Source organism: Mixophyes fleayi, chromosome 4 (genome assembly GCF_038048845.1).
Source record: "Mixophyes fleayi isolate aMixFle1 chromosome 4, aMixFle1.hap1, whole genome shotgun sequence".
NCBI lineage: Eukaryota > Metazoa > Chordata > Amphibia > Anura > Limnodynastidae > Mixophyes > Mixophyes fleayi.
This window is the reverse complement of record NC_134405.1, coordinates 312396774-312421382: the sequence shown is the minus strand read 5'-3', so window position 1 is coordinate 312421382 and position 24609 is coordinate 312396774. Positions and strand designations below refer to the sequence as shown.

The 24609-nt window shown below is 40.0% G+C and overlaps 1 protein-coding gene across 2 annotated transcripts; it reads left to right on the top strand.

Moving 5' to 3' along the window:
* Positions 1–333: 333 nt before the first annotated feature.
* On the top strand, positions 334–22075 carry CD74 (CD74 molecule). Of its 2 annotated transcripts, XM_075210058.1 has the most exons (10): positions 334–541; positions 5987–6165; positions 8114–8196; positions 10224–10286; positions 10805–10900; positions 14614–14701; positions 15471–15602; positions 17252–17446; positions 17938–17988; positions 19492–22075. In XM_075210058.1, exons 1-10 carry the CDS (start codon positions 462–464, stop codon positions 19509–19511), a joined length of 987 nt encoding a protein of 328 aa, XP_075066159.1. In that variant the 5' UTR covers positions 334–461; the 3' UTR covers positions 19512–22075. The 2 variants fall into 2 exon arrangements, with proteins under 2 accessions (XP_075066159.1, XP_075066160.1); XM_075210059.1 differs by lacking the exon at positions 15471–15602 and having other exon boundaries at positions 336–541.
* The last annotated feature ends 2534 nt before the right edge of the window (positions 22076–24609 follow it).

Below are 24609 nucleotides of genomic sequence, written 5' to 3'. Positions count from 1 at the left end.
ATTTTTACCATATACATTAACATTCTAGATTATGCATATACATATAATATCAATACTTTGGTGAAAAACAAAGGTGGAATGAGAATCGCCTCTATAAAAATCCTGTGCCAGCTTCTGGTATCCCTCTTCAGTATATTGCACTCTGTATTTTCTTACAGTATTACAGTACACAGTAAAGCTTTGGGAAGACTCATCTAGAAAATATGTCTACTTGACAACAAGTGATGCAGTGTAGTAGCCAATAGGAAATTCACATTTTTAATATAGGCAAGCCAAGCTTTGCACTGCTCAGGGTATTTCCAATTCTTATGAGTTGGGATATATATATATATATATTACTTTCACTTCCTAATCTGGTTCTTGTGACGACTGCAAGACATTATAACAAAGCAGCCTTCTTTAATCCGAATTCAGTGACTCAATAACACAGCTTCAGAGAGGAGCAGCCAACAAAGCAGAAGATGGCTGAAGAAAACCAGAACTTGGTACAAAATGAGATCCCAGAGGAGAATGTGGTCGAAGTTGGGAACAGAGGACCCCGGTATAAACCTTTAACATTATTAACTATATATTTGCTTGCCTGTTAGAGCATCTGTTGCAATAAGTTAATACAAAAAAAGCAATACAAAATATAGCAATAATGTACAAAATAGAACAAAACTGTTTCACAAGGTTGGTAAATATTAGGATAAACGTTAAGAAAGCATTAAAACGTAGAATACCTTATACATTGTAACATTGTGTTTTGACAATGTGTGATTCAATTGTGTAGTTGCTAAGTAACTATTAACTTGTCAATATTATGTATATTGTTATACTATTTTTTTTGCACATTCTGTAATTATTAGTCATTTTTGAAGATACATAAAACAGCTTCCACAAGAAAATAACAAATCATAAGGGGGGACAGACTAAGAAAATAAGGAGGGGAACAAAGATAGGACTGGGGTGGGGTATAAGGGTGCTTTAAACAGAATCAGTCTATCTTGGTGGTTGGGTCCATAGTTAGTCTAACTGGTGAATCTAGGCAATTGATGTATGTATCTGCAATTTGGGGTGAGTAGGTCATTAATTTGTCATTAACGTATATATATATATATATATATATATATATATATATATATATATATATATATTGATATATTGCAAAGGATAGTTTACACGAGGGATCAATTCAGTAAAGCGATACAAGAAATATTTAGAAATCATGACATGGCAGTAATACAGCTCTTACACTGCAGCCATTTGTCTATGTATCTCAGGGTTAAGTGTTACCAATGAGATATTGTTTCAAAAGCAAATATCTAATTTCAAGGAGTCCAACTTATTAAGCTTCCATGGTAGCGACGCTGGCTGTATGGAACATGATACAACGTCAGGCTACATTTTGATTGATTAGAGGGGAATTACATCAGCAAAACAAAGTTGTCTCAATTTAACAAAATTAGTTTAGTAAGTAATTGCAGTGTTCCAAGAATACCCATTTCTTTTATAACTATGTGTTTGTGGACTACATAAATCTTATAAGGGCCCACCTCTGGTTGGTGGGCTACCATTTGGACAGTGCAGTTATATAACACTTACAAAATACTGATATAAACAGTAATAAACAAAAACAGTAATAATATATTTGCAGATATAATATAGGTTAATCTAATATATGCAATACAATATATAATCCATTATTATAATACAGGTAATGTATGGCCTTACCTGAGGTATAAAAAACAAGCAAAATAAAATGCTTGTTAGCATATTCAGGCCGTAGTGTTGGCAAATTTCAAGTTTGCATTTATATATTTTGCCAAAAGGCAAAACAACCCAAAAGGTTCTCATTAAATGTGAAACTTCTAATGTTTTTCTGTTTTCCTCCTTTGTAATAAAAGTGGACGTAGCTTATTAAGAGTCCAGGACCTAAATATAAACTCTTTTTACCTTTTAAACACAGCCATATTCACCAAAAATTTATGTTTGTTTATTTATAAGCAATTAGATGTTAGGAAATTTTTCTTGCCAGTAAAAACACCAAGTTTGTGAATTGTAAGCAATAAGTTGTTTATTTATAAAGTTCAATCTTTGATATGTTTTCCTTAACTAAAACGCCAATGATGTTTTAGTTAATACTAATTAATCTCCAATAGATTTATAACATTATTAGAAAAAACAATTCTTAAATTCAATATGAATCCCCAGGCAGTGGACCTGGGCATCTTATCATCATGCGGATAAATGGGAGTGGCCAATCGCTTAACTAACAAATGAAATGTCTAAGAATATGTGATGCCACCAGTTGCTAGGGAGAGCAATTTCAAAACCGTCTTTTCTCTGTTTATCAGAGATTTATGGTTCAGGATATAATAATAAAACAAGTGACTAACTTATAAACCAAATTGTATAATCTTCTTATATGGGATACCAAAATCCTCTGCAGCACAGTCAATGGTGCCCCACTAATAAAATATTAATATTACCAAACAGAATAATAATTTAAATTGTGAAATACAAAGAAAGAGGTAAATCAGTCTCCTGATAGGCTAATGGTTCTGTGACATCACTGTTGCTGGGTAGATTGTACTTCAGAACCTTTGCCTTGCATAGAGTTCTATTAACTTACAATGTTTGAGCATAAAAATACAGATTACTTTACAAATCAGGAATAAAAGTGAGGTAATATATGAAAAGTTCTTGAAAAAGTGAAAATGTAAAAGACAATAAGGGCCTGATTCATTAAGGAAAGTAAAGCAAAACAATAAGTAACTTTGCACCTTGGCAAAACCATGTTGCAATTCGAGGGGTGCGAATTAGTGAATTATTTTGCACATAAGGAAAATACTGGCTGTTTTTTCTTGTAGGACGCACATACTTGATAGCTTTATTTTTACACTGATAAAAGTGAAGCTGATCTAGGACATGCTCTACCCGAACTATAAATCTGTCCCCACATTTTAAATTTACATCCCCCTCCAATGCAACATGGTTTTGCCAAGGTGCAAAGCTACTTCTTTTTTTTTTTGCTTTATTTTCCTTAATGAATCATGCCCTAGAACTTTAAAAAAAAAAAATCACAATTAGTTGTGTCATTTGACATTACATTAATAGAATCTCTGAAATAAAGATATATTTGACTATTTTAAAATAAAATGGTTGTTAAATTAAATTAAACCATTTTAACACACAGTGGTTCTATCTAAAGACATAGGATTATTGACTATCTGCAAGCAAATGTGACGTATGGGGTTTGAGTTACAGTCTATTAATATATGTCGTGATTTTATTATGAATGAGTATGCCTTTTTAAAAACCACTATTTGTCAGGCTTTATAATTGTTAATGTTTGTTACCGAACTAAACAGAAATTCGATCATTCCTAGGAGTAACTTTTCTCTTCCTTGCAGTTGAGTAGGATATGTTATTAGCATGTGAAAATGGAAGTGTGCAATTGCTTAACTAACAAATGAAATGTCTAAATATCTGTGGTGTCTCTGTTGCTAGGTAGATGAATTCTAAAGTGACTAATTTACAACCCAAACTTCACAAACTTATATTGGGCAACAACATTCCCAGTTACACAATTATCATCATCATCACCATTTATTTATATAGCGCCACTGATTCCGCAGCACTGTACAGAGAACTCATTCACATTAGTCCCTGCCTCATTGGAGCTTACAGTCTAAATTCCCTAACACACACACACACACACACACACACACACACACACACACACACACACAGACAGACAGAGAGAGACTAGGGTCAATTTTGATAGCAGCCAATTAACCTACTAGTATGTTTTAGTGTAACACAATGGTGTTACACTAATAAAATATTAATGTCACAAAGTAGCATCTTAATTAAGACACTTGTATTGTGCAATACACATCTCTATAGACAGATATATTTCTAAATAAACATATTTTTTTTATTAAATATGCAAAGCAGCCTGCTGATAGGCCAGTGTTACTGTTACTTTTTTTCAGTTTCGCTTCTGGGAGGTCCAGTGGCAGGTGGGCGTGTGGGGGCGGGGCTCAAAGAATGACATCACTATGCCCCACCCCTAAACGGGAATCACTATTTGTCCTATGTCGGCAGTGGGCGGGGCCATGATGATGCGTGAATCGTGTCACTAAGCCCCACCTCTTCCATTTAACTTTACAAAGTGTCCGGGATCCGGGAGGTTGTTGTGCTCTCCTGGGAGTCTGCACTCCCAGAAATTCGTGAGTCTCCCAGACATTCCAGAAAAATAGGCAACTATGAATTAATTTAATGAAAGGAAGGGACACCTGTCTGTAATGACATATCAACCTGCATTTTAAGCAAGTATTACAAGCTATAGCAAACAAATCTGACAATAAAGCAGGAAGAAGCTGGGGTCCGCAGGTGAAGGCTCAGAAGACCGCCTGTTCCCCACCACTAATCTATACCATACTTGCCAACTAAATCCCAGGTAGGTCTTCCAGACTCCTGGGAGAGTAGGGCATCCTCCCACATCTGCCCACTTCATAGTGAAGTGAGCAGGATTAGAGCCACCATGACGCGATTCTCAGGGAATCGTGTCATTTTTTATCCCTTCCGCACTGCGGTAAAATGATGCATTTGCGTAATTGCATCACGAGGCGGGGCCAAAAATACCACAATTCGACAAACCCCTGCCCCTTCTGGCCACACCCCCTACCTTCCCCCCTGGAACTCCTAGAGGGGAACATCAAAAAGTTGGCAAGTATCATATAGACCAGTGTTTCCCAACCCTAGTCCTCAAGTACCCCTAACAGCGCATGCTTTCCATATCTCGTTACTGGAGCACAGGTGTAATCATTACTGACTGACACAAGCGATTGCCACAATTTCGACCAATTACAGCAGGGGGTGGAGCTAAGATTATGCAATATTTGCGTCATTAAGCCCGCCCCCGCCCTGCTCTCCAGGGAAGTTTCCCAGAAATGCGGGAGTCTCCCAGACTATAAAATCAGGCATATTAGTGATTACTCATTAGAATAAAGAAATTTTAATTATTTTTCACTGAAAAGTAAAGATGAGCAGTTAATGATATGAATGAATGTTTGCTAGCAGTCATAGTTATTTATTATTTGTTGCAATTTTAGAACTAAGCTTACAGCTGACAGGATATATTTTATCAGAGGCTTTAAATCAGGGGATACTGTGTTTTATTTATTGAAAGTATATTCTCTACATATGTTGAAGAGCATCTAGAAGACAGTATCCCCCAGACAGCTGAACTTGATTGAAATATAATTTTTTTTAAAAAACTTACATGAACTTATTTCACATGGCTGTGCGACAGGTTTCCTGCACCAGTTTGGTAAGATTCTCACATCGCTACTTTTTCAGATTGTTGCAGTATTTTTTAAAAAAGATCCAGGGGCGCACGGAGGATTGTCGGGGGGGGGGGGGGGGGGGGGGGGGCGGGGGGTTTCTCCCCTCGGACCGAAAAAAAAAAAAAAAACCCACGAGAGAGAGCTGCCGTTTCGCCAGCGCTGTCCTATACAGCAGCCGCGGCGCTGTCTAAGAAGCGTCTGCGCGGTGCTGTATACAATACAGCACCGCCGCGGATGCTTCTTTGACAGCGCCGCGGCTGCTGTATAGGACAGTGGCCACTTAGTTAGCGCAGGGAGGGGTTTCTAGAGACTCAGAAACTTCCCCTGCGTGCGCCACTGAGATCTGTCATAAAACGACTCACTTACGTGTGTTAAACGGATCCATGCACCACTTTGCTTCCTGTTATCTTTGACACTTGTTACTAGTTAGGTGTTTGAGAGGTCATGATGAATGTCCTGAATGTGATGATATATTTCTAGAGATCTGCAAAAAAACAACAACCCTATTTCAGTGAAGTATAAGCATGTGTATAGCTTGAACTTAGGAGTTTCATGTGTTTATTGGTGGCTCTGATACCCAGGGTCTGACAGAACATCACTCTTATTCTTCTCATCTGAATTATTCACCTGTATTGATGTTTCATTCTCAGCATGTCCTGTAACAAAGGAAACATGTTGACCGCGCTGTCCGTCTTCGTTGGAATCCTTATCGTCGGTCAAGCTGCGACCGTCTACTTCCTTACTCAGCAGCAGACCAAGATCACTGAACTGGGCACCACTACGAACATGATGAAGTTGGAAGCACTGATAAAGAAACTCCCTGGCTCACGTTAGTAGCAACCATTGTAACCAGGCAGCGCAACAAAGGGTCATGTTTGAAGCTGCCAGATTGCAAATGCAAAGCAGTGTAGATTTTGTTTTTGGGGAGAATTGGGGTGTTCCAAATCAGCAAATGACCACAATGCCTCCTACCCCCAAAATAACTTTTACACATACTCAGAGGTGCAGGAGATCGGGTGTGGGGCTTTACTTTACATGGGACATACTTTGCACCATCTAGGTACATTTACATCATAGTGGTCTACTCTCCCAAAATGACCGGGAGACTCCCGAAATTTTGGAAGCTCTCAGGGCAACCTCCCAAATCCTGCCTGCTTTGTTGGTGAAGTGGGTTGGGCTAATCACAACATCTGACCCCGCCCCCTGCTATATAAGGCCGAACATGTTATTGTAGAGCAGGGGGGTGTGGCCTAATGACACAACTAGTGTGGCCACACACCCCAAAAAAAAAAATCTCAGGGTAAATAAAAGGGCACAAAATAAAGGGGGACATAGAGGAACAAAAAAGGGTGAAATGGGTCAACTCAAGGGGGTGTACACAGTATAAATAGTCCTAATGACTTGTAAATGAGAAAGTAAATACAATAAAAAATTCGTACGGTACACCAATGAGAAATGAGAACTCCGTCCTTGGCCAAAAGCTTCTAATAAAACCATCAACAGAAGTGGTGGGTTCAGCAGATTCAATCAAATCGAAGATGGGAGGAGAAGAGGAAATTCCGGGGTCAGTAGGAGTGGGTACCAACCTCTTCATAATATGTTCATGCCATTTAAACCATTTAACAAGGGGGTCTGCATAACCAATGGGGGGTTTCCTAGTGCCTGGAAACTCCCCTCCAAGCCTGGGGCACTGTATAATTGAGGTGTTTGGACCCTGCCCCCGCTTCACACGGCTCTGCTTGAAAAGGGAGAGCTGCGTGCACCTTACAGTAGTACAGGCAGCATTGCCCATGTATATTATAGGGATAGGAAGAGTAGGAGAGCAGCCAAGCACTGTCTAAATATATAGCCATGCCCCAATGCATGCTGGTCACACCCACTGGCGGCGTGGTGTGGAAACCCCCCTCTACAAGTCCTGTGTTTGCCCCTGGTCTGAGGCAGAGGAGAAGTAAGGCATATCGGTCGTCTCCATATTAAAACTGAATTGGATTTTAGAAGTTATTTTGGCTATTGGGAGGGGGACGGGATTTTACAATTGTGAACTATGACAGCCCAACTTGCAATCAAAATATGACCCAAGACCAACCTATTGGGACAGACTCAGTGTATACACCCTAGAGCGGGGTCAGGAGGTAAACTCTTTATTTACTTTGATATTTTTATTGTTGCATTTGTAAAATTATTATATCACAAAACTAATAATACTCTGCAATTATTAAATATGTTAGATTGAGTTATTAGTGCAAAGTTTTTTGTTACAAGTTATTATTTTGCATACGATAGTGCAGCAATGTAGCAATTCTCAAATAGGCCACTAGGTGTCAGAGTTACATGATCAGGTTTTACTGGTCATACAGCAGTGCAGCAATGTAGCAATTCTCATATAGGCCACTAGGTGTCGGAGTTACATGATCAGGTTTTACTGGTCTTCTTGCTTTCATGCCAGTAATATATAACATTTTATGAAGCACTTGGAAGTCGTGTGCCGGACCAAACTCCATGCACTCCGTCCATAGCACTACAGGGGAAAATGTTTTATCTATTGAGAAGACAGCTGTTTAAATGATTTTTACAAGCCAGCCTGAAGACTTTTGTCAGAAAGATTAAAATGTATGAAGAATATATTTTAAGTCTATAAAAAATGGTCCTGGAGATTACTATATTAATTGTTGACGTGTGCATATTTAAAACACAAGTCAAAAAGAGTCAAAATGATTTACAAGACTGTGCTGTTATTTCCACCAACTCGTTCTCATCTGTCTGTTATCCACCTACAGAGCCTGCCAGAAACAAACCCAAGATGAGGATGGCTTCTTTCAACATCCCTCTGGTTGCTGAAGATTCAAACAATCCCACCCCGGTAATCATAAATGCAGGTTCTCATTAATTCACATTCGAACAGTGAGAAGGGTTAGGGAGACTCAGTAGTTAAAAGGAGACTATGCAGATAATCCCCATGTATCCTGTGGAAGGGATTTTTGGGAAATACAGTGCATTTGGCATTCCCTTCAGTCAGTACTTGATCCACCGAGTATTTAGAGCAGGATAAAGGCTATTGCTTAGACACAACTTCCACCTCAACACAATCTGTGTCATCTTTGCTGGGGGTAATCAATAATTCAAAACTGGCTTTTTTTGCTCAGCTTGTGAAGTGATCTTTCAGAATGATTGTTACCTTTAATGATGTAACTGGAAATCTAGAGGCATCATGACTACAATCTGTGCCAATGATTACTTTATATACGTGCTAATTAATGTGCACCGGGCTTTGATCTCATTGAGATGAATCATCATCATCATCTATTTATATAAATAAATATCTAATAAATTCCCTAACACACACACAGACAGAGAGAGACTAGAGTCAATTTTGATAGCAGCCAATTAACCTACCAGTATGTTTTTGGAGTGTGGGAGGAAACCGGAGCACCCGGAGGAAACCCACGCAAACACGGGGAGAACATGCAAACTCCTCACAGATAAGGCCATGGTCGGTAATTGAACTCGTGACACCAGTGCTGTAAGGCAGAAGTGCTAAGCACTACGCCACCATGCTGCATACATTCCATTGTCTCTATGTAGTCATGCATGGCATCCTTCTCTGGATTTACAGAGCTGAACTGGCTGCTATATTAAACAAATGCCCTAACATTGAAAATACATTGGTATCTTTGAAAGCTGAAAGCATTGAATAAGGATTTGTGTAATTTACTTGAAGGGCCACTAAATGCAAAGAAAACAAATTTGCTAAATATTTGGCAACAATATACACACACACACACACACATATACATTATATATATATATATATATATATATATATATATATATGTATTATATATACACACACACAAACATATATATATATATATATATATATATACACATATACATACACACACAAGTTTGACAAGCTCATCAACCAGCCTAGAACTAGATAAGGTTTCCCATTGTAGAACTCTGCAGTTAGTATCTCTTCACCTGGAAAAGCTGACTGCAGAGAGCACTAGCTTATACTCAGCTTCACAACAAATGTAAATACAAGTTCTGTCAAGGTATGGAGGACTTTTACATAAATATCTACAGTTAATATTATTAGTAGTGTCTTTGCGTGTTTTAAGTTTATGAAAAATGAACTTATTATTGAAATAGCTAGAGCTACATACAGGTAGTATTTAATGTACAGCTGAAGAGGGTAACACAGAGGTTGGCAGGTCTACTATATAAGGAGGCAGCAGCTAAATATATAAAAAAGACACAAAAATAAATACTAAACTATTTTGATTCATATTTTCTGCCATAAAGCCCAACTTTCATAAAAGTACTAGTGTCATATTATCAGAAATGCAGCTACATGGGTCACAGTTCTGCAGCTTAGTACAGGAATCAATCCTCAGTATGAACATTTACACTGTAGAGGAAAGATTATCTGTCTAAACTCTACACAGCGAGCCATCCTGGAGCACACGTAGGTACATGTGCACCCGTTTTCATCACTTGGTGCCAGTTTAAGCTTTAGGGGTAGATTTACTAAAACGTCAGAAAAGGAAAGGTGGAGATGTTGCCCATAGCAACCAATCAGATTCCACTATCATTTATTTGGTATATTCCAGAAGTTTAAGTAAATCTACTCCTTAGTCTTATTGCATTTGATCATTTATAATTATATTTTATATTAATATCAATAGCAATATATGATTAGTAATAGACTGTAGTGCCGTAGAGCTAGGGCTCCTAAATGTCAAATATACATCTCATTAATATGAGTATAATAAAATGGAAATACAAAATCGGTAAGAAGGAAATGGTAGAACATTACAAAAGAAATATAGCTGTATGTTAATGAATAGAATTGATAATCAAGCGTTTTACCCTTAACATCTGTAGAACCTGGAGGAAATTGCAAAGGCCACCAACAAGATAGAAGATGCAGCAAAATATATTCTCCTGGTGAGTGGTCGTGTGCTGTGAGTGGACTCTGCTGCAACTAACAAAGTGCTCTCGTCACTTACTATCATATGCACGTACAATAGCGTACGCTGTAACAGACAACTGTTGTAGCATTAATCAATATTTTATGCACCATAAAGGTAGAAATCACTAATTTAATGTCTGTAGCTGGATATTCACGTTTTATTTTATTTTTTTATTACTTGTTCCTCGAAAACTTTTGCCTAAGACAAATAACTGAGTCTACATCGTTATTAGTCTACTCTTGACTGCAAAGTCTTGTTGTAGAGGAATCCCTACTAGGTCAGGGAGCTGCGCAGCTTGGACAATGTCTGTTGCTCACATGGAATCTGTGGCTGAGTTAGTGGGATAAGGGTCATATACTGGTTTACGCTTTGTACGCTCAATAAATATTTAGAGGATGACAAGGGTAATGCTACAAAGAGTTGTAAGTGTGACTGCTGTCTGACTGGCCTGCCATTCCGCTCTCTCATATGGCGTACCTTTTATGTCTACAGAGGGGAAACCCCTTGAGGAAGTATCCAACATTCAACGGCACTATCCTGGACAACATGAGAAGTCTGAAGAAGTCCTTGAGTGAGGAAGAATGGATGGTCTGTATATCTCTCGGGATGCTTCAACTCACATTTATTTAGGATTGCACAAAGGGCTGAGCCAAATACTCACCTAACTCTTCCATTTGCATTTTTAAATAAGCAAGAGGGGTTTAAATAATAAAATTGTATTTGTGCTTTTAGGCAAAAGGGGTGTTCTGCGCTCTGAAATCTCTGGGATTTGGAAGTTGTTGGCCAAATATGAGCCTGAACCTTGCTAAAAAAAACAATCAGAGTTTTGGGTTTGATGCATGTAGCCAAACATATCCACCTTCTTCATACTAATAACATGTGATGGACATGTGACACTAAACTCCTCCCCCTGTCACCACATTCTGCTCTTTTACAACTGAAGTGATTTGCTTCAAACTGACATCCTATAACCCTTTCCCCAGCTCTGCAAGCTGTAACTTTCCAAACGATAAGTTCCCAGAATTCTTCTGCTATTTGTCTGGCCTGTTTAAATCGGTGGGCTTGAAACTTGGGTACAGCTGATTGTGTAGTTGCTGCATATTTGTATTTGCGGTGATTGCTTCTCAAGCTGTGACATGTTGGTTCTATTACTTTCTTCCTCCCCTAATGTCGTACATCTTACAGCCCTTGTGAACAGTCAGTTCTCCTGTTTCTCTAACCCCACCAAATTTCTCTGACTTAGTACGCTTCAGTCTCTGCCATGTCTAAAGTCCCATGATCTGCAATATGTAAAATGCAGCACTCAGTTATGAAACCACTCCACCCTTGCAGTATCGGTACTGGGCAGACCTTGGGCTATCTTTACTAAAGTGCGGGTTTGAAAAAGCGGAGATGTTGCCTATAGCAACCAATCAGATTCTAGCTGTCATTTTGTAAACTGTACTAAATAAATGATAACTAGAATCTGATTGGTTGCTATAGGCAACATCTCCACTTTTTCAAACTCCCAGTTTAGTCAATATACCCCTTGTCTGCATAAACATTTGATAGACAATCAGGGTGTAAATAGTTAAAAGTTAGTTTGTGTACTTGACGTGAATGACAATGTAACTTGTGTTGGTGTGTTATTATTACAGACCCAGTGTCACGGGCACTAGGAGTCTTTACCCAGGTATCACCAGATGATAGACTTACCAGAGCAGTATAGTTGGTATTATGGTACTCTGGTAGCGGGGTGATCACGGAACAGGAGACAGCAGATGGTAAGAGAATGCTCGAGGAAAGTCTATGACTAGCAGCACTGGTAATAGGTGGATAACTGTACACGAGGAACTGGATGGACAAGGAAACGTGAGGGTAGTCAGCGGTCTGCGTATAGCAAGTTGTACCGCTGTCTGGGTGCAGGAATGGAATCCAGGTGAAGGTATCCGGGAAGTCAGTGGTCTGCGTTAGCAAGTTGTACCACTGCTATGTGAAAGGATACTGGAAACAGGTGACTCAGGAAACAGGGATCAGTGGTCTGCCTCTAGCAAGTTGTACCATTGAAATATATAAGTGAGGAGGAGCACGGGGAGATAGATGCAATGCAGAGTATACACGGGCACACTGAACTTAATCCCACGATGATAGGCACAAATAATAATAACTGAGCAGCACTGCACAAATATACAAAGTCACAAGAACTATCCACGCTAAAAGGGAACACAGTCAAATGATGGCAATAGTCTCAGTGGATAGGAAACTCCGGAGGAGAACAACTCAGTCCCACAAGATATGCAATACACCAGCAAAGTCAATGAGAAGTATGCATACCGTGGTTCAGGAGAGCAGGCTGTCAGAGAGAAGTGCAGGGATACCTGAGCGGCTGGAGGCCGGCAGGAATGCGAAGTCCCAGGAGGGTGGAAGCGGTAATCAAGTAGGTGCAGCGCACGGTAGGTAGACCAGCGTGGAATGAAACAATACTCAGGAAGCAGTAGTATATAGAACTGGGCACCTGGAGAACACGGGAGAGTTGAGGCGGTCTAGCTGAGATGAAAGCAGCGGGGCGTTGATCCGATGCAGACAGGCGAGATGACACAAGCAGGAACACTGTAGAAGCACGGAGACAGCGGATCGGCTGGCTGCAGAGACGATGAGCACTGGAGAGTTGCGATGAGCAGGATACTGCAGAAACCCGGAGGCAGCGGATAGGAATCAGCTGAGCAGTCACGATGAAACACGGGAGAGTTGAAGTGGTCTGGAAACTGTAGAAGCACGGAGGCAGCGGATAGGAATCAGCTGGTGCAGTCACGATGAAACACGGGAGAGTTGAAGTGGTTTGGAAACTGTAGAAGCACGGAGGCAGCGGATAGGAATCAGCTGGTGCAGTCACGATGAAACACAGGAGAGTTGAAGTGATCTGGAAACTGTAGAAGCACGGAGGCAGCGTATAGGAATCAGCTGGTGCAGTCACGATGAAACACAGGAGAGTTGAAGTGATCTGGAAACTGTAGAAGCACGGAGGCAGCGGATAGGAATCAGCTGGTGCAGTCACGATGAAACACAGGAGAGTTGAAGTGATCTGGAAACTGTAGAAGCACGGAGGCAGCGGATAGGAATCAGCTGGTGCAGTCACGATGAAACACAGGAGAGTTGAAGTGATCTGGAAACTAGAAGCACGGAGGCAGCGGATAGGAATCAGCTGGTGCGGTCACGATGAAACATAGGAGAGTTGAAGTGGTCTGGAAACCACAAACGAACAACAGGAATCAGCAGGAGCTGAACACACGAGGAAACACAGGAACACCTTCAGAGGCTCATGGGGAATGAGACTCCAAGATCAGGCAACGAGGTATTGACCTCAGGTGCTTTAAATAGGCAGTGTTGCCTGATCAGCCAATTAACTAAAAGGAACATGTACTGAAGGTTTGAAAGGGCTGCACATGCGCAGACCCTCAGGATGGTGGACGGCCACGGTTCCTAAACACACGAGAAGTAGCACTCACAATCCGGTGAGTGACACCCAGGCACAGATCAATGGGAAGGCCTTACTAAGCTGAGACTGTGCGAGAGGACACCTCTTGTCTCATTATCTTTACACTTTGGTGTAGATTTACTAAACTGTCTGAAAAGGAAAAGTGGAGGTGTTGTCCGTAGCAACCAATCAGATTCTCGCTTTCATTTTCTAGACTGTACTACATAAAGAACAGTAGTCTGATTGTGGTTGTTATGGGGCATCTCCACTTTTTCCTTTCAGATGTTTTAATAAATCTACTTTGTTTTTATGCAGATGGAGTGTGGTAGAAGATATAGACATGTAGCTTCTCAGTGATGGGGGTGTGAGAGGGTCTCAGCACAGAATGCCTGCTGAGGGGTAGATGGGGCCTATGATGTAAATAGCGACCTGATAACATCTCTTCTGTCTTCTGGACAATTTGTTCTTGATTGGAAATAGCCAATTTGCTGTATACTGCAGTCCAAGCAATATACATGTTACATTGTTATGTGTACAAGATGTATTGTTTCCGGGATCTGCACCCATGTCAGACTCTATGTCCATTCAGCTTTCATGTAAGTTCATATTGGAATGATCAAAGTGGAACAAGGCCCCCAAAAGCCACAAAGCTATGTTTGCTCCTTGTTGGAAACATTCCTGCAGACAGCCATGGCACGGCCGCAATTTGGATGATGCTATAAAAACACACAAACACCCCCCCATAAAAACATCATAAGCTCACATGGCTACATAAAGATGTCAAGTTGTATAAAAAAGCAGTACTAATAAGTATGTGCCATCTTATTTCTGCTCTTTTCTCTTTCAGGTATTTGATGCCTGGATGCAACAATGGTATCTGTTTTACTTGGTGCAGAACACCAAAACTCCACCATCAAAGGGACCTATGAGCACAGGTACCACATCCATACACTCAGGCTTCTCGCGGGCATGGTGCTGCATGGGAAAGCATAAATAGCTGCTATAATGGGGCTCTGTAAACATAGCAGAAAGGTAAAAGAGGTACTAAAGGGGTTGCCATAGCATATATCTCTGCCAGGAGCGCAGTTTATGAATTTACCGGAGATACAGAAGATTAATATTAGTGCAAATAAGGCAGCTTTCAGTGAGAAACTTATAAATGGTTAAACAGAGCAACGCTGCCATCTGAGGAAGACGGTAAGAAAGTGCAGTTGAAAAGGGCATCTGAGGAAGCCATTTTGTGAGGTGAACAGTGGGGGAAGCCATTTTGTGGGGTCAACCAACACTCATGAGAACTGTAGCCTCTCACCAGAGCTTCATGAATATTAATAACACAGGGCCCCAGTGATGTCATGTGCTTCCAGTGAATTGATAGGCTGCGTTCTTGTGAATATTGGTTCAGCTCTCAAAATGGCTGCATCCACAGTGAGCTCTTATTTTACCTATTTTACTCATTACGTATTTCCTTTTAGCTCCCACTGCATATTGTATGCTGTGTGACTGAATATATTTGCCATTTGGAGAATCATTTCATTTTTACATTGGTAATGCATAAACCAGATATTCTCTGCTTTGGAACTGAAAAAAAGCCAAACTGTCCATTTGATGTCAAGATGATAGAAGTTCCGCCGATAAGCTGTAATACATGGGATACATGCTGCTTGTAGCCAATGCATTTCAAAGTCTTCACGATTTCTTCCTCAGGAGACAGTGGCTTATTGACCTCACAGGAAACAGATCTACCAGCTGGGCTTACAGGAAGCCGAAATTTGGTTTTTGCCACTACCAGTTATTCAACAGACTCATTGTCCAGTTTTGACGATGAAACCCCAAGTGGTGAATATATTCCCTCCTACATCTTATATGCTTATTGTGGTAGCATAATCATTTACGGAGAAGTGATACAATGCACGGGGGAGCACAATGTTTTTTGTTCTAGTAATGGCTGCAGTACACTGTCATGGCCTATAGGTGGTACAGTTGCTCACAAACAGAATTGTTGCCTAAATGCTCTTGATATACAGAAGTAATATATACATTGCCATCTGTAGGTTATAAGGAGTACTGTACCGTATCAGTTATAATTCAGCAAAATTTGGAAAAGGCGCATATATATTGTCAAGTATTATTATCATCATCCCGTATTTATTAAAAGCCAGAAATGAACACAGCACTGTACAGATAGTAAATGGTGAACAGACATTACATAAGTAACAAAGGTTAAAGAGGGCCTGGTTATTGCAGGCTTCTGGGTCTAAGTGGAGAATTCTACAGATTCCTGTGATATATCACTACAGACTATACGCCACTGTCACTATAGAAGACTTATTTTGTCCTAAAATGTGACAAAAAAAAGATATTTTTTATGCCTTAAATTTGGTAATGGATTTTAAGCTTAAAGAATGTTTATTTTGCCAACTAAAAACAATGAACCTTTAGGTATACTTTATAGACTGTATATTGCACAAACATCCTTACTTCCACTAAACATGTATTGTTACCATCATAGTGTTGGAGCTGGTGGTAAGTATTAGTTTCAAGTACGTGAGGAGTGAAATAACCCTATATTTTTTCCACAGATCTTATAAATGGAAAACCTTATTTCCTCTTATTTAATGAATATGTTGTTTATAAATTAAACACATTTTTATGTTATAGTTTCACTAAATTTAAAACACAAGTTAAACATATAGAAAGCAAACCCTTGTATCATTGAAATATATTTAGATATCTTCAAACTATCCAAGTGAAAGGCAGCAAACAAAGATTAATAAAGGATTGTCATTCCTTCATATACAGACTCTCAGTTATATAATAGCATGTTATAAATAAGTGACTAATGTAGCAATGTTTTAATCAGGATACTAAACCTTTCTTAATCATACTTGCCAACCTTTTAAAAGGTCTTTCCGGGAGATCCCAGGCAGGAGGGTGTGGTTGGGGGAAGGGAGGGGCGGGGCGCGGTGAATCGCGTCATTTTGGCCCCGTCCCCCGCAACAAAATGGCGTTTTTGTAACGGGGGCGGGGCCAAAATGACGCGATTCACCGCAAATTGTATCATTTTGATGGCAAGAGGCCGTTTGCGGGATATTTGCCTGCTCTCCCGGGAGTCCGGGAGATCTACCCGAATTTCGGGAGTCTCCTGGACATCCTGGGAGAGTTGGCAAGTATGCTCTTAGTGGGCTAGCTGTCAATTCCCTCTCTCTATACCCCCTCTCCTGCCCCTGTCCTTTCTCTCCCCATCTGTCTCTCCCTCCCTCCCTCCCTCCTCTACAATCTTTCTCTCGCTCCCTCTCTCTGTCCGCCCTCCCTCTGCCCCTTTACCCAATCTTTCTCTCCAAAACTCTCCTGCCCCCCCCACTCTCTCTTTCTCTCTATCCCTATTTAAGACATTCCTGTCTATTTTGATTAATTTCTTTGATGCACTGAGGTCTGCTCACTTCCTTTGTGTAATAATGATAATTTTGCATGGGTTTATGTCTAAGGTTCCCCAGTGTTGACTCCCTGCCAAATCAAGGCCAGTTCCCATGCCATGCCTGGTACCTTCTTGCCTCAGTGTGATGAGAAGGGTGACTTCACCCCCATGCAGTGCTGGAGAAGCACAGGATTCTGCTGGTGCGTCTACCAGAACGGAACCGAGGTGCCAGAAACCAGGACTCGCGCCAAACCTGACTGCAGCGGTAAGTACAACTACCCACCTCCCATGCCGGCCTGTGAGACATCTCATGAGTGACTTAAAGAGACATGAGATTGGAACATAAGATTTTAAAGACAATAAGAGTTCTTGTTGCTGAACAACACAAGGCTACTCTGGTGTCAGAGAGATGATTTGTTCAAATATTTTTGCTCGGTGAAGCCAAACATGTCTTCCATCATTTACCTTTATAATTTGGACACTTATAATTTCACTAGGAAGCAGTGGCTCGCCACTCTGTGCCTCATGCCTCGGCTATGTTACTGGTTCCTAGTAAATTTGTAACCTGCATTCTCGTGCCTATTTGTTCACCCCCCCAAAAAATGTCTTATTAGTTAGCTACGGTTTATGTCAAAATAAGCGTATTTAGTTAATTTGCTCGTTTTATGTCAAAAATATTCAATTTTCGGAGATTGGTCCGACTGATATAGACAGTTCTGTTATGATGCTTCTAATACAGATAATTTTTTCCCCCAGATATTGTGGAGCAGCCAATGAAATTGGATGGTTTTTACAACTCCCTTTATGGTAGGTGCAAGATAGACATATTTATTGGTCACTAGTATTGTCATACATTTGGTACCATATCAAAATATATACTTTCTAGACACAAAGGGCCTGATCATTAAGGCCTGTATCTGCTGATTGAGCGTATCGTAAGCAAAATCACTCTGCGCATACCTAGAACCGGGAGATACACCCAAAAATACTGTCCTATCCACTCCATCTTCGTACATAAAGGACACTTACTATAGTCTACAATTTCGTAAAGTGATTGGGTTGGAGAAGGGACTTGGCAATGTACAGTAGGGGCGTACCAAACTCAAGCTCACACAGCCACCTCCGAATCCAGCTCTGGCCATCTCAAATTACTTGTTTTTCTGCCGTATCTTTTGCTCCATCTGCTGGGCTAGTCTAAGTCCTGATCAGTAGTGATGACAGTCTCTTATTCATGCTATAACATGTGTTTGCAATCAGGAACAACTGTAAGAATATATTTTATGTTCAGTAGACATTAACAACATCCTAATAAATGTATTTCATGGGGGGAAATATATATCATTAATGCCTTTATTATTAATTGGTGGAATTATTTATTTACTATATATATTTTTATTTTATGTTTTTCTTTTGCGACTTTATAATCCACGTTGGTATTGGACGTATGAAGCAGTGTCTTGTGTAGTAGAGCACAGCAGATGTACACCCAAATTCAACTGTACACGTATGTTGACATGTGTGCCTTGATGAATTTGGGTGTGCACAAAGCCGATATACATGCATTGTAACCCAAATGCAGGTTGTGCACAGTATTCATGCCTTGATGAATCAGGTGTGAATCTTGAATGTATATCTCTTTCCAACTTTCCCCAATGTACAATAAAAAATGGGCAAGTGAGTATGCAGGGCTGTTCCTGGTCCTCACGGAGGAGAGATATTATGGAAGCTAGCACAGGCTGTCATAATGACTCCCTTTACTCCCCGATTCGTCCTGCTGCCACCAGTGTGCTAACCAATACAGTGATCACATCATGCACTTACCAATGACCATGCATTATCTCCTGCTGCCACTAGTGTGCTAACCAATACAGTGATCTCATCATGCACTGACCAATCACCATGCATTATCTCCTGCTGCCACTACTGTGCTAATAAATAGTGATTGCATCATGCACTGACCAATCACCATGCATTATCTCCTGCTGCCATTAGTGTGCTAACCAATACAATGATCACATCATGCACTGACCAATCACCATGCATTATCTCCTACTGCCACCGTGGTGCTAACCAATACAGTGATCACATCATGCACTGACCAATCCTTCTATAAGTGTACTGAGGAGCATATCATTGACCGACAAGACAGTCTCTAGGGGTGACGGAATGGATTTGGGTAACACTTGTATACATCTCGTGTTCTACTTTTTTTTTTCTTCAGTAGATATTTGCTCATAAATATGTGGTTTTCTGTGTTTCAGCATTCCTGTGTTTGTTACATATCAAAATAATGTTTGTCTGTTTCCACAGAAGAGAAAATAGATGAATGAAGACGATAAATTGGGATTCTGCAAATTCACCATCTTCTTCTCTGTTGAAATCCAGCTTAGCGCAAAGGCTTATATTGGTGTTGTATTATTGTACTTTTTTATTTTACTAATCACTTTTTTAGTTAAGGAGAATAAAAACCCATTTCTGAATGTTATTAATTCAATTATTCCGAACAATGAGATTGTACTACTGGATGCTAAAGGTTTACTATCAAAGTAACTGATATTTTGAATCCTCAATGGAAATCGCAAACTGATATTAAAGATTTGTAAGAATCTTTCCAAACATTGCATAAAATCGCAAGTAAAATGTCCCATTCAGTATTAGTAAGATGCAAATACTACGTATATTAAACTTTACATAGGTTTCCCTAATATATCCTGTAACATTTACAAATATACAGTAAATGTCTTCATATCTTGGCAGACCTGAAGGAGTTTGATATTTTCAATGCAGCCAAGTGTAAGCGTTTGTTCAGCTTCATAATCAGCCATTTGCGTCCCTGCGTTGTCCTTCAGTAGGATTAAGTTCACCAAATTCCCAAACGATTGTATCTGTGGCCAATCACACCTGCGAGATGTCTGACATGCTTCCAAGCAGGAAGATATCATTGGCTTTAATGCACATTTGAGTGATAAAAAGAAAGAATTTGGGTAATAGCGCACCTCACACAATTACTTTGGAAGGATACTAAAACTAATAACCTAGCTTTCATTGTTGAGATCATTAGAAAAAAAAAATGTACCAAATTTATAAAAATGACACAAAAAACTAACACAGAGGGTATAGTTCTATCAATTAGCTTAATAGCTATTGGTTAAAAATGCACAATTCAGCTCTATAAATCTGGTTAGTAGAGATGTGAGCAGTATAGGGAGCATAGGGACTATGAACGTTAGCAAGTGTCCAGCTTTTAAAGCAATAGTGTTCCGCCAGTGAAGTAAATACTGAATGCGCTTCCTCAGCTGCACTGAGCGCGTACACTCAGAAAATGCTGCATGCAGTGTTTGCTGTGTGTAAGCATTCCATTGTGGCAGGGCATGAGCTTTCCCTATTAGCTTCAGTGTGTCAGCAGGGGAATACTCCAGTGCCATAAAGGCTAGGCCTTTTCTGGCTGAAAACCAGCTAGGGTACAGCAACATTAAGTCACCACCTTAAAATTGAAACCATCAGCCCAAAAATGATCCTGCTCAATCCCACACACTGTAAAATGTTGCTAAAAAGTTTGCACCATTTATAAGAGAATCCCCTATCTGACATGTTGGAATCTAACTGTGGTTGGAATGTGTTAAGTCTCCGATGAGTGTTCCATTAATCTTTATCAAAGAAACTGAATAGTTTATAATCTGAGTATCAGTAAACGGTGGCAGTCTGCATCCATCTGGGAATGAGCAGCCTGATGACAGTCACCTCTCCTGAGACAAAATACGATAGTGATCATGCTTCCAGACAGGCTGGGAGACTTCTTTATTCCCTTACTGAGAGGCAGAAAACACTGCATGCCATAAAGCTGGGTACAGATCATTATAACCAAGGATCTTTACATAATCTTGAACACGTAAATGGAAACAGTTATTAAGATGCTCTACTTACTAAAGCAATGTCCAATATAATTTGAACAGGTGTGATGAATAAAACGGGTATGACCTCCATTTCTGCACACACGCGTCGCCATTGTTGATGGGTGGTCAAATTGCTAACCACTGTTTTGATCGTTGGGAACAGAAAGATACTAAATTAAATTTGTTTGTTGATTATGGAATTGAAAGCAACAAGAATATTTCTTTAATTGCATGACCATGGAGAAATGAAAGCCTCACTGTTTGTATTGAAATGTTACAGTTTATGTATACTCATTGTTCACGGCACTGTAGTATACACCACTAAGAGTGCATGTCCTCTGGGTTAGTGAGCAGGCAAATGACAAGATGGTACAGACCTGATTGCCAAATCCTTCCTACTTTTATAGAAAAAGTTCCACATCTAAGGCCACATTTACATTTTGATCACATACGGCACTAAAAAGAATCATTTGTTAAACGTATATTTCATGCACTTTTCTCTGCTTTCCATATGTTGAATGTATAAATATTGTTGTAGAGGAATCAATTAAAAATGCAGTGTTCCTAAGAATGCAAAGTAATAACATAGCCCAAGCAGACAATGTGAATGATTCCACGGAAAATCATTTCCATGTTTTAATCACATTTTATGAAAAATCCTTTGCTTAAAATAGAATCCACATATAGAGTACTTAGCAAAACTAATCAATGTGCTTTTCCGCTATATTTTATGAATTTGTCTAACAAAGAGCATTTAAACAGCAATATTGTATTTTGTATTATTTCGTTGTTTGTATGGATGTATCATTTTACATTTAGGTTGGCCTAATGAGTTATAGATTTGTGGGGTGTTTGTTTTCTACAATTCCGCTTTTTATTTTACAACCGTCTTTAACAGGAAATTTATAATGATTTTTAAAACCCGTTTAAAGTGGGTCTTCATAAAGTATATTTGATTGTACAACTGACATGTTTATGTGCTCAATAAATGTAGCACTTGGTGTTGAGTGTGGTGTTCATTTTGTCAATAAAAATGGGTCGATGGGAAAGCTTTGCCAACTTTCAGTGACATACTGGGAGACACGTGGAAACGCATTTCGCATCGAATCAAGGAGACAGGCGCTCCCCTTCCATTTTTTACTAATGTTTGAAAATATAGTTGGGTGATCCATATTTCACCATCGTTGCTCATTCACTATTCAGCATGGGATTTGTTAAGGAAAATACTTGATGTGAAACCGTGCCAAGGTGTAGACGTATAATTTCTTGTTATCGGCTAGAGCGCCAAGGAGAGAGGGGAGGCAGCATTTGGTGGGGATACAAAGAACCAGGCTTGCACGTGTAGTAGGAGGAGCCAACAACCTGGTGTGGCCTCCGGTGGCTATGGAGGGGGCCCTAAGAAGTTCCTGTACCGACATTTCTCTTGGTGGCCTTGATCATCAGTACTTAAAAATACACAGCCTTCTAATCTAATAAATGACACAGCTGTAAGAGAACAGCTGTCAGTTTTACCACCTATACCACCTCTATAGGATAATTTTGAAAATAAGCACACTTGCTGGTAACAGTTCTATTCTCAAGTTTTAGCCATTTCCATCTTAGAACCTCTATTGGATCCCTAATTCTGTCCACTACATTCCTTTTGAGGACGATGAAGGCCTACAGCGCAAGTATTCTCCTTCCCAAGCAATTAGTCTCCTGAAAAATATTTCTGATGCGTCAGTGGTAGAAATTAGATACAAAAAATAAACTCAGCAGACGCTCCGAAATCCAACCCGTCTTTCTTGACAAGAGATTTGTGTTGACTGTCTTATAAAAGCAGCATTTATAGAAGACCTTGCATTCCCTTTTAAAAAAAAAAAAAAAAAAAAAAAGACGCTATTTCATTGCACATTTGGCCCCCCCAAAGCAGCTCTTCCACAAGTTGGTGTCCAGGGTAAGAACAGATACAAAAAATGCTGTTGTGTCTCAGGACTGTGGAGTTATTTTTTCCCCGTGAGAGTTGGCATGGGGACACTCAAACTGTGGACCGCTGGCTATCTAGGACCACCACAATCCCTCTTGCAGATGAGCCATCTTTTAATATGATTAGTCCGTCTTCGAAAGAGCTCCCAACACTCATTTCAGCCAGTGTTTGCAGATGCTTAGGTGGCTAAATTGACTTAGAATAAAGGCTTGCAGTTAGGCCTAACAGATTAGAAGAATCATACTCACAGCCCTAAAGCTAGGTACACACAACAGAAAATTTCTCCTGATGCGATATCTACCAGTTTTACCAACAACTGAAAGTCCCAATGAGTATGCCTATTCATGCGTGCACACCTACACAATTTAACTGCATATCTGTGGTCATGTCATAACCATAAGGCGAAAAGATCATAACCTCTCTATGGAGATCTGCCCACACTACTGGTCATAAGGGCATACACACTTCAGCATGTGACCGATACCCTTCCATCATTTATAGAGACTTTTAGTCTAGTTATAAAAGCAAATACTATGTGCTTTGGTACAATAAACCATGACAGAGGGAGTGTGTACACACGAATGCAAATTCGGACCAGACAGTCATTTATCGTGCACATGGCACAATAATCGGGTAAAAAAAACAAAAACCTGTAGTATGTACCTAGCTTTAGAGGGCCTTCCCTGAAAATAGCAGCACAGGTTGTGTTTTCAGGATTTATGTTCATAGAAACAGGCAGGCTACTTACTGACCCAGCAAAATAAATCTCATCTGTGCATGATTAAAGTATTCCTGAAAACATGACTTGTAGATGGTACTTGAGGACAGGCATTGAGCACCTCTGGGTTAAACGCTCCAAAATGTCATGATTTTAAGAAATGGATCTACCCATTCTACCGACGCCAACTCATTAAAGAGCTTGTTTGGTGGCAGGAAACAAGTCAGCAATGGGATCACTTTCTGGGGATTTAAAAAAAAAAAAAAAAAAAAAAGAGGGGCACTCAGATGCTGATCTTGGTTTTGAGAATCCTGAATGACCAGGACAGAAAGCACCATCTTTAAATAGTTGACAGAATCAGTTGGTGAGCAATTGGTTGGATTCAAAGATGGGCTGCCTAATTGTCTAGAGCAGTGGATTCTAAAACTTTTCAGTTCAAGGCACCCCTAAGCCAAAATAATTACCACATAGTCCCCCGCCTTGCTTACCACTGGCCCTGGCTAAGGCACCCCTGTGAGATCGCCGAGGCACACAGTTTGGGAACCACTGGTCTAGGACCACATGCTCTTCAGCTTCTCTAGTTTTGCTTTACTCTTCATTTGAGCAAGGATCCACCATTGACTTGTCCAAAGCATTCCCCAGCTGAGGACTAAACTTCATGGAGCAAAACTTTCCTCAAATAGACTTAAAACTTGAATTAGGGACCTAGCCCTGAGGTACTAAAGTTTTCCTTCCATGGTGGTAGATAAGGTGATAATATGGTCCACAGACTGCACAAGGGGCGGGACCCACTTTAGCTCATTGCCAGGAGGATTTTAGGACATTCTTGGAGGTAATTCAGTCAGACATAA

Excerpts from the sequence above, each read along its gene's own strand:
- CD74 (XM_075210058.1), top strand. The coding sequence starts at position 462 with ATGGCTGAAGAAAACCAGAACTTGGTACAAAATGAGATCCCAGAGGAG. Across the intron at positions 15,603-17,251 it reads TGACGATGAAACCCCAAGTG|GTTCCCCAGTGTTGACTCCC; the intron begins GTGAATATATTC and ends TTTATGTCTAAG. Across the intron at positions 17,989-19,491 it reads TTTTTACAACTCCCTTTATG|AAGAGAAAATAGATGAATGA; the intron begins GTAGGTGCAAGA and ends CTGTTTCCACAG.